Consider the following 11,117-nt stretch of genomic DNA (forward strand, 5'->3'; position numbering starts at 1 on the left):
CAGACATCTACCAGTTGAAAGACCTGGGTGGAGACGCTTCTCCCTTGGATGGAGCCTGTGTAACACCGATGCCAGCTGGTGACGGTTGAGGAAGAAAAACTCAGTGAGCCCAATTGTGAAAGCTGTACTCCTTGAGCTGTCTGTGGGCTGCTTGATTCAAACTCAATGTTTTCCTGGACTGTGCACAGACCTGAAATAAACTAAGAGCTTTGTTTCCCAGCAAACTGGGAGTTGTTAAAATGTTTGGAGACTTCCTTTTTTTTTTAAAGTCCTTTTGTTAGATTGAATATTGCAGCAGTGCACTTTCTGTGATCAGTAAGTGGTCAGTATTACAGGTGGACATGATTAGATGCCAGACAGTGTTGTGGTTTAAAACAATTAGTTTGTTGGAATTCCTGACAGTAAAAGTGTCTGGGTTGAGTTATGTGCTGTGCAGTCTTAGTCCAGGTGTGCTGAGTGTTTAGTGTGAACATGTGCCGGAGGTCACTTTCACTAGTTGCTCACTCCTGCACTCTTATGACTTAATTTAACTTGAATAGATCAACCTTTGCCCGCAGTGTTGTAACTGTGTATCCTGCCTTTGGATTTTGCTAAGAACGGCTCCAATAAAAAAATGGCATTGGCACAAATGCTGAGACCATAGTTTATGAGCTTCTTGTGTACAATAGGTGTGCAGCGCCCTCTTCTGTCAAGAGTCAAACACTCACTTAATAACTAAGACTTTCCTTCCTGAATTACACTATTGTTTGTACAGTACTGTAAGTGTTCAGTTTGGCTTAAAGAGGTTCTGGCTGTGTGGAATGTCTCCCCTCATTTTGTGGTGATGGACAGTGTTTATAACTATCATGAATAATTATGAGATTTGCACAACATCTGGAAGCCATTGAAGTACATGCTGGCTCTGTCTTTCCCATCAGACTAACTCTGGAGCTCACTAATTCAGAGCCAAACATCTGTTGCCACACAATCTATCAGCTGAGGTGCTGAAGCACAGCTCTGATATAAATGGTAATCAAGAAAGAAAACCAAAATGATGTGGGTCGCTGTGACTGTTGAGACTGATCAGACTGCAGTAGAGGAATGTTGGGCGTGACTCATGCAATAGGAACTTTGAGAGCACAGGGCATCACATACAATCAAACAATGACAAAGTCTATTGTTTATTCTACACTGAAAGAACTTCTCCAGGTTTCAGTCAAATCATCGATGACGATGAAGTAAAGAATCTGTGGTGTTCTGTATGTAGTGTTTCTTCATCTGGAGCTGATTTTAGTCTACTGACAAAATATATCCAACGAGATAGTATGTCAGAATTTGTTTTATTCCGACTTGTCATACAGTGCGGTCCCCCTCAGATTTAGCGCTTACTGAAACAAGGACGCTACATTTGTTCAGTGCCAATACGCTGCTTGGAGGAGCAGCGATCCAGAAATACTGCTGGTGAATTCCTGCCTCTCCACTGAACATACTGTAGCTCTTATTGTAACTTTTCTTTTACAGTAACGTTGCATCATGGTCTAAGCACTTACACACTGTCTCAATAGATTCCTCAACTCTGAAGTGCAAACTTGATTTCAGCTGCTGCATGTCGGTTGGCTTTCATGCTCACTCACAACCTCTTTCTTGCGTTGACGCTTTCCTCTTCCTCCACAGGAGTTCTCCTCTTCAGACTACAGGAACAATTCTGTGTCCAGCAGAACCCCGACCCCACCAGGACGCTACTCACCCCAGAGCCCCATTGATCAGGACGTACCCATGTCCCCTCGTCGCAGGTAAAGACCACTCCCAATTTTACACCAATAAAACATGATGGAAACACCATAGTTCACCGCAAAACTGACTGCAGTCTGCTATGGATACACACCTCTAATCTTTAAATTTCATCTTTTGTTGCAGTGAATCATAAAGTTGAAATATGATATTGCAAATTTCACCAGATATACAGTAGCTATTCCAAATCAGTCATTGCTTGTACTGCAACTATTGGAATATTGGGGGGAAAAAAGACACATTGTACTTTAATTATATGCTTGAATACGAACAACCAGATGTTTTTATAGTCCACAGAATACACAACATGCAGAACTACCTACATATTTGTCTCCATTTTAGCCCATACAACTATAGTCACTCTTCAGAAGTGTAAAGCTTCCACATATTTACAGTAGCAGGATGGTGTCCTATCTAACAGTGTGTACATTGTACAGGCAGTAATTCAGTGCCATCTATAGGCCAGAAGGGGTTACACCCACAGATTCAAGCCTACAAATCAACATTTCCTGTTTCTTGCCAATAGTCATTTCATACAGAAAGGGAAAAAACGATAAGAGAAGCGTTCACTATGAGCTAGTACTAGCAGTAATAACTGCCTTTGTAAAGAAAATGCATTTAGTTAATGTCTGAGGCTGTATTTACTTCTGAATTGTTTTACACAATATTAACACAATGGTATCTACATACACTTACAGTATGGTTGAGTTAACAGCTCTCTCACTGTTTCAACATAAAATGGTCACGTAAGCCTGACAAAAGTATTTTTTTGCAGGGATATTGTGTTGGATTACATGAGGTTATTTCACTGGTAATGATATTGCAGTTTTACCCATATTTGGACTTCAGCTGGTAGCAAACCTCTTCTGGAAACATTCCTTTGTATATTTGTAACTATTTTTCTTCATTTCAAAAGGTCTGTGTGGAAAGTCAGTTGAAAATGCAAATGGATGGATAAGTCAGTCAACACAACGCATTCATTTAGTGCACAATTGTGAGTCAGCTTTTGAAATCACTGCTGTGTTGCAGCTGACCGTTGGTGCTTCGAGCTGTTTGCAGCTGCACTCTGAGTCGACAACAACAAACTTTCAGCCTTTGGGAAACATTATATTGTGTCCACCACCTGCACTACAGTTTCCTTTTTCCTGCTTCGCCCCCTCTGATGAGGTGATGCAGCTGTAATTTGACAGTTCATAGTGTGCAGGTGCTGCCCTCTGAACTTTTTTTCGATTCACTCTCACACTCTCCAAAGCTTTTTGTCTCAGCAGAAATGAAAATCTTCTTTTAGCCTCACACACAATCCTCTGTGGTCCACTCCCTCTGCTGGAGAGCCTGGTGCCTGTGTTTTCACAGTGAAGGATGGTTGACTTTGGCCCCAGTTCCCCCTTGGGTAACCACAGCTAGTGATGGGACGTGTCAGCGACTGCAGTCATAATCCAAACACCCCATATTCCCCAAAAAATTAGATTTTTTTTACTTCTCCCCCTGATTGGCCCCTAGTCTGGAGCCCCCGGCCTGCACGCCAAGCCTCTCCCAGCTCCTCCCCAGCCAATCACAGACTCAGTGACACCCATTTACCCACCCCTTCATGTCGCATGTCCAATGAGTTTCAGCCCAGAGGCACACCTTTCAGTTAGAATCTTGTTTTTCTGTCCCGTCTGGTTAAGATAGAGATGTGTTCGGCATCTAATATTGATTCTTCTCTTGTATGTTCCGAGTTGCTACATCATTGAAATACAGGGACAGTTACTGGAAAGAATAGATTCGCTATCTGTCTTTGTTCCCGCTGTCTTTCAGTTTGAGGTGAGTCTTGTCATTTTTGAGTTTTGACTTTTGGATTTCTTTTGTCAGGATGTACCGACTGTGGTTTAGTTGTTTGAGAAATGTGGTTGGAATTTAGTTGTGGTTGTGATGTTGTATGTTTTGGCTATGCTCTGGCTATGCTCATGTGCTATGACTAGATCTTTATCATTGCAGCTCTGTGCCAAGTCTGTGCATGGAAACCAGCAGCACATTCATCTACATTGTGTAGATGTTACATCATTTGAACGCACAATTCTCAGATGACCTACCGATACATGATACTTTTTGCAAATGCTTCCACTGCAAATCCTTGTGCACCCGACTGCTTGTTCAGATGCATGCCGTCCCCTCTCACCCTCACCTCTGCTGTTTGTTTTCCTCCCGTTTGACCTTGACTTTCCATTTATTTTGAGATTGAAATTTCAAAAGGGATGGTGAGCGAGGCGAAAATGGAAATGGATTGCTGAGGGTGGAGCTGCTGAGCATGTGGAGAACTTGGAGGGTGTGCTTTAGAGGTCTGTTTTCAATTTGAACCATGTTCTGTGATTCAGACGAAAGGGTCTGAGCGTTTACCTCGGTCACATGTTTGTCTGTTTGCCATCTCCCCTTTCAGCTCTGTTCCTTTAGCAGTAAGAAGCTGAAATGCAGGCAGGAAGAATACATGTACACAGCCAAGCATGAAGCTTATGAACCACTATGAACATGTGAGATGTTGTTTTATATGCAACATGAATGTTACATGTACAAGAGAGGTACATAATTATATGGACAGTGACACTGGTTTTTTTCACTATAAGGGTCAAAGTGCTGACTTTCAGCTATAAGCGTCCCTTTTCATGCATAGTCCCCAATTTGACAGGACAATGCAGCAGGACAGTGATCCTAAACATGAAACCAAAGCATCCAGGGAGTTTTCTTTTCTCTGGCCAGTTAAATGTTCTTGAATGGCCAAGTCTGTCATCTGACCTTAATCCAACTGAGCATGTGTTTGACAGACTGAAGTCAAAAGCCTGAAACAAGAGAGAAGTGAAGATTGCAGCAGCACAAACCTGGCAGTATCACCAGAGAAGATACCAAGTATTTGCTGATGTCTGCGGTTCATAAATACCATATACTTCAAAGGCCTTAAAACCAAATGTGATGTGACTTGTTGATTTGTCACATGACTTATTCCAGTACAGTTGTTGATAGTGTAAAAAGCACTACTATTCCTACCCTGTTCGCCCAAACTAAAGCTTACAGTGGCTTGCAAAAGTATTCATACCCCTTGAACTTTTCCACATTTTGTCACATTACACACCACAAACATAAATATATTTTATTGGAATTTTATGTGAAAGACCAACACAAAGTGTCACACAATTGTGAAGTACAAAGAAAATTATACATGATTTAAAAAAAATTTCACAAATAAAAAACTGAAAAGTGCAGTGTGCAAAATTATTCAGCCCCCTTTTCTCTGAGTGCAACCAATTGCCTTCAGAAGTTGCCTGATGACTGCTGAATGATTGAATGTTGACCTAATGACTAAATAGAGTCCACCTGTGTGTAATCTAATCTTAGTACAAATACAGCTGTTCTGTGACGGCCTCAGAGGTTTGTTAAGAGAATATTGGGGAGCAAACAGGACCATGAAGTCCAAAGAACACACCAGACAGGTCAGAGATAAAGTTGTGGAGAAGTTTAAAGCAGGGTTAGGCTATAAAAAGATTTCCCAAGCTTTGAACATCTCACGGAGCACTGTTCAATCCATTATCCGGAAATGGAAAGAGTATGGCACAACTGCAAACCTACCAAGACACGGCCGTCCACCTAAACTTACAGGCCGAACAAGGAGAGCACTGACAAGAGATGCAGCCAAGAGGCCCATGGTGACTCTGGACGAACTGCAGAGATCCACAGCTCAGGTGGGGGAATCTGTCCACAGGACAACTATTGGGCGTGCACTCCACAAATCTGGCCTTTATGGAAGAGTGGCAAGAAGAAAGCCATTGTTAAAAGAAAACCATAAGAAGTCCCGTTTGCAGTTTGCCAGAAACGATGTGGGGGACACAGCAAACATGTGGAAGAAGGTGCTCTGGTCAGATGAGACCAAAATTGAACTTTTTGGCTTAAATGCAAAACGTTATGTGTGGCGGAGACCTAACACTGCACATCACCCTGAACACACCATCCCCACTGTCAAACATGGTGGTGGTAGCATTATGCTCTGGGGGTGCTTCTCTTCAGCAGGGACAGGGAAGTTGGTCAGTTGATGGGAAGATGGATGGAGCCAAATACAGGGCAATCTTGGAAGAAAACCTGTTGGAGTCTGCAAAAGACTTGAGACTGGGGCGGAGGTTCACCTTCCAGCAGGACAACGACCCTAAACATAAAGCCAGGGCTACAATGGAATGGTTTAAAACAAAACATATTCATGTGTTAGAATGGCCCAGTCAAAGTTCAGACCTAAATCCCATCGAGAATCTGTGGCAAGATCTGAAAACCGCCGTTCACAAATGCTCTCCATCTAATCTGACTGAGCTTGAGCTGTTTTGCAAAGAAGAATGGGCAAAAATCTCAGTCTCTAGATGTGCAAAGCTGGTAGAGACATACCCCAAAAGACTTGCAGCTGTAATTGCAGCAAAAGGCGGTTCCACAAAGTATTGACTCAGGGGGGCTGAATACTTTTGCACACTGCACTTTTCAGTTTTTTATTTGTGAAAAAAATTTAAAATCATGTATAATTTTCTTTGTACTTCACAATTGTGTGACACTTTGTGTTGGTCTTTCACATAAAATTCCAATAAAATATATTTATGTTTGTGGCGTGTAATGTGACAATGTGGAAAAGTTCAAGGGGTATGAATACTTTTGCAAGCCACTGTATATACTTATTTCAGATCCAGTGAACAACAGTAGAGAGTCAACACAACTTGTTTGTTGCAAATCCATCACTGTCAAACTACTTGATTTTGTCATTTTACAACAATGTAACTTGTAGTTTAGTGATTCCAAAAAGTTTACATATTGAGTCACAATAACAGTTTCCATGATGGAGATTGAGGTCATTGTCTCTGAGCAGATTCTTCACAGCGGAGCTGTCGGTTAAAGTGTGTGTGTGTGTGTGTGTGTGTGTGTGTGTGTGTGTGTGTGTGTGTGTGTGTGTGTGTGTGTGTGTGTGTGTGTGTGTGTGTGTGTGTGTGTGTGTGTGTGTGTGTGTGTGTGTGTGTGTGTGTGTGTGTGTGTGTGTGTGTGTGTGTGTGAGAGAGAGAGTGTGAGTGTGAGAGAGTCAGTCAGTCAGTCAGTCAACAGGAGGGAGAGTCGGTCAGGCTAAGTTGACTGACAGGTTGGCTACAGGTGGCGGGCATCAAACCACACCTGGCTCAGCTAGTGGACCGGGCCAACTGGTTCCTGTTGACAGCAAACGCTCACCAGCTCCCTCCAGACAAATACACTGACATGACAACATACTTTGTGTCTGTTTTTTTACTAATGAATCATCTGTCAGTCCAGATTTGAATGCATGCGTTTCTTCAATAGAGGTTGGAGAAGCTGTGAAAAATAACTGCTTCTCAATCAGACCAGGGATAAAGAATTTGCTTGTAGTGAGCCACTGTTCTTTTTTTTTTTTTCTTTTTTTTTCTTAATGAATTGTCATCATTTACTCTGAGGTGAAAGCATCCTCTTGCCGCCTGCCCCTCCTGTGCATTGACAGGTCATTTTGTGGCTGTTTAGTATCAATGCAAGGTACATAGCCAATGTCTGTTATTCTCCATCACGCCTTGTGTCAGGCATACAGTAGGACTTTCTAATTCATTTACACAATGATGGTTGCTGAAAAGATTGAACTGCTCTTCTATTGCAAAGATTTCACACATTCTATGTAGCTTTCACTCTCAGTGGAACAGTGCCTCTTGTAAGGGGACATGACGGGGTTCTGTTGGGAGAATGATGTACGATTGGACACTGTTTGGCCTCCTGCCTGTAATGTGCAATCTAGACTTAATGCGTGGAGGTCAGCATCTCAAAACCATCTGCTGCCTCTTCCTTCATTTCCTCTGGATTCAGTGAAACCAGACTCCCAAGTATTTCATAAATGTGCATTTTCTGCTGAACACGTCACCAAGATGTCGAGGTATGACTTTAGTAAACGTGATAACCTGCAGCCAGTGATTTACGTTTTTATTTCTTCCATCTACAGCAGTTCAAACTCCGACTTTGCCATGCAGAAGTTCGACAGGGAGTCGGAGGTGTACAAGATGATTCAGGAGAATAAGGAGTCCCGCACGGCGCCTCGTCAGTCCAACACCTTTAAAATGCTGCAAGAGGTCCTGGAGGCTGACGAGAAAGGTTAGCAACACTTGGCATTACAAACAAATGTGCACAAATGAAAAGAGTAACAATCACCGTCTATTTACCATGCAATATTCATCATTTGCACAAGTATTCTCATGCATAATCTGTGAATTTAAAATAATCTGTAATTTTTATCCTGCAAAATACGTGAGTAAGTTAAATGATGTTGTGTTCAGTGGGGCCCGACTCAAGATGACAAGTACATGGATGTGTTTGCATGGAGGAGTTTTCCAGGATTGCATAACTTGTTTTAACATTTAGACTGATCTTTATCTTAATGACCTCTTTCAAATGCAACATAAAATTATCCCCCTACTGTTTTGGTAGCACCTCCATTTTAAAATCATCCCTGTTAAAAGTGCATCGTTGCCATATGGCCATCACCTGTGCAGGATAAACCCCTCTGCTTTGATAAATGTCGGGACAAATAAATCCAGATAGCGCTAACATTCTTTCACGACGTGATAATGACCAATGTGTGGAAAGCCATTTCATGGAGCGTGTCCCATGGGTGATGAGCTTGTGATGACTAGTGGGAAACACAAACGAGCTCCGCTGACAGAGGGCAGTGAAGGCCAACAAGGTGTTGATGCGATGAAAAGAGATGCAGGCCTGTCACAACATCCCTCTTAGTGGCTCTGTTCATGTGTTCATGTGTGTTTTTGACTCCAGAGGCAGCTCTGCTGTTCCCAGGGAAACTTTCGCCTAACACCCCCAAACAAAGCACATCAGTGGGAGGAGTCAAAAAAAACCACACCTGTGAGAAATGCGGCACCAGCATTGTGTAAGTTCCTGCAGTTACACGTTCACTGGAGTAACATAGATGTGTCAGTTATTAAAATAATTTGCCCTGCAGTAAAAGATGTTCCGCATGGAGAGAGTGATATTAAGTGTGTGTGTGTGGTTGTATTTTTTTTCTTTTTTTTGGGGAATGTGTCCAAAGTAACAACCGGTTATTATGACTATTACATCTAATTATTGAATGTACTGGAACAAGTCTTAAGGTCATATTTTACTCACGTTTGAGTGTTTGTAATTGACTTTATTACTAAGCTTTATTTTACCAAGAAAAGACGATCTGCCAGTGGGGCAGTTTTTATTTCTTTCTAAACGGATCAAATGTTTTGCTTTAATTTAAGTGTCACAATACAGATGTTAGATGAAGATGTGTTCATATATATATATATATATATATATATATATATATATATATATATATATATATATATATATATATATATATATAAATGAATGAATGAATGAATGAATGCCAGTATAACATGAACATGCTAATATTTTTGCTGTGGTGTCATGTCACTTTTCCTTGAAGATACAAATTGAACTGTGACGTATATCAGTGCTGACCTTTGCAACTCTCGAGTTGATTTGCATTGAAAATGAGGCAAATCATTTCACCCTGTTTTCTGATAGTCCTGTGTGTTTCAACTCTCCCACAGCACACTGGCCGTGCGCATCGCGGACGACCGCTTCCGCCATACAGAGTGCTACACCTGCGCAGATTGCGGTCTCAACCTCAAGATGAGAGGTCACTTTTGCGTCGGAGATGTGATGTACTGTGAGAAGCACGCCAAAGAGAGGTACCAGGGCCCAGAAAGTCCCCCTCAAGCCACCGTGTCCCCGCGCCAATGAGTGCCATCCCACACCTGCCCCGCTCTGGACGTAGAGTGCTGCTTGTCCTTCAGAAGCTCCACACCATCTGACTCCTTTATAGACCTTGGGATGGGGCGTGGAAGTGGACACTAGTCTACGAAATGGCTGAGGATGTTCTTTTCTGATCGCATTTAACCATATTTTGCAATATTATGATTAACTTTCTTGCCTTTCTTATATGAGCATTGGGGATTTGTTTTTCATATGACCCGTCCTCCGCGGTCTCTTTAGATTATTCTTGGCTGTAATGATGCACAGCTGCCATGGACTCAAGCCACATCACATTGTGCTACAGCCAGATTTACATAACACCAACGCTTTAGACAAACTGAACAGGACTGGCTCTCTGAGGATCTGGATGATCATTTGAATCTCCTGCTGACACAAAGGGACCAAAATCTCACCTACACTGCATGCCATTTAAAATAATGTACTGTACGCAGACAGTGCTGTGTGGGTGTGTATGGATGCATGCTTTCACATGCAGAAGTGTGGTGGCTTCTGCATGATTTACCTGTGTGTGTGTGTGTGTGTGTGTGTGTGTGTGTGTGTGTGTGTGTGTGTGTGTGTGTGTGTGTGTGTGTGTGTGTGTGTGTGTGTGTGTGTGTGTGTGTGTGTGTGTGTGTGTGTGTGTGTGTGTGTGTGTGTGACTGTCTGTGTGTGACTGTGTGTGTGTGACTGTGTGTGACTGTGTGCGCATGAGAGAGAGAGCAGGGTCCAAGTTGTTACAGATGCAAAGGAGTTTGTGAGTTTTGTGCTAGAGTCAGGCCAAAAGCCCTTGAGTTTTTCTATTTCATTTGTAAGCAGAATTTATAGTAGAAATAATGAAAAAAATACATATTTGCTGACTTGTTTTGTTGCTTATGAGGGACTATAAATGAATTGAAGATATACAAATATTTTGATGTTTTTGTGATTGAACTGTATTCAATAATATAGACCATTTAAATGCATAATGTATGCACAGGGCATTTAGTGTGAAAATAATTGATACTACACCTGTCCAGTTACAGCAGTACTCAGAGATAAACTATAATGTTCGCATTACTTGTGGCACTTAATAAAATCGCACAACCTAAAGCTTCTTCAATGACGATGACTGTGTTGGAATCATAAGCGTACATGTCTTACTACATCCTTACTGCTTCTTTTCTTTGTAGTGATGTCTGCCCTGTCAAAGTATTTTTATCAACTTATTTTTTGTCCCTTTGCCATACAGGGGTGGCAAATATTTGACACATTTAACTGTCTTTTAAGTTGAATAGACCTTTTTGTCACAGCTGACCTTTTGTTGGTGCTTAGCAGTAAAACACAGGTGTAACTAATTACATTAATGATCTCAGGGCGCTGGAGTGGGGTGCAGCCATTATCAAAGTTTTTAGTTACATTTGTGCTTCTCCTGCTGTGACTTGACAAAATGTCTGCTGTGAAAATGCCCCAATTACAATGCATGACAATAAATACTGTGTAGTAAGATGTGACCTTATTTGAGATTTAGAAAAAAATAGGCATGTAAAATAGTACTCGTAATGCTA

General features: G+C 41.8%; 1 protein-coding gene across 1 annotated transcript in view; it reads left to right on the forward strand.

Moving 5' to 3' along the window:
* pdlim2 (PDZ and LIM domain 2 (mystique)) overlaps positions 1–10,667 on the forward strand; it is a 36,356-nt gene extending 25,689 nt beyond the window's left edge. Inside the window, exons 7-10 of the mRNA XM_068704071.1 lie at positions 1,654–1,772; positions 7,757–7,905; positions 8,584–8,695; positions 9,369–10,667. Coding sequence (XP_068560172.1) covers positions 1,654–1,772; positions 7,757–7,905; positions 8,584–8,695; positions 9,369–9,561 — 573 coding nt within the window. The 3' untranslated portion in view covers positions 9,562–10,667. The remainder of the gene's footprint in view (positions 1–1,653; positions 1,773–7,756; positions 7,906–8,583; positions 8,696–9,368) is intronic.
* The last annotated feature ends 450 nt before the right edge of the window (positions 10,668–11,117 follow it).

Source organism: Cebidichthys violaceus, unplaced genomic scaffold (assembly GCF_023349555.1).
Source record: "Cebidichthys violaceus isolate CVI_PGR_0920_01 unplaced genomic scaffold, fCebVio1.0.p SCAF_9, whole genome shotgun sequence".
NCBI classification, from domain to species: Eukaryota; Metazoa; Chordata; class Actinopteri; order Perciformes; family Stichaeidae; genus Cebidichthys; species Cebidichthys violaceus.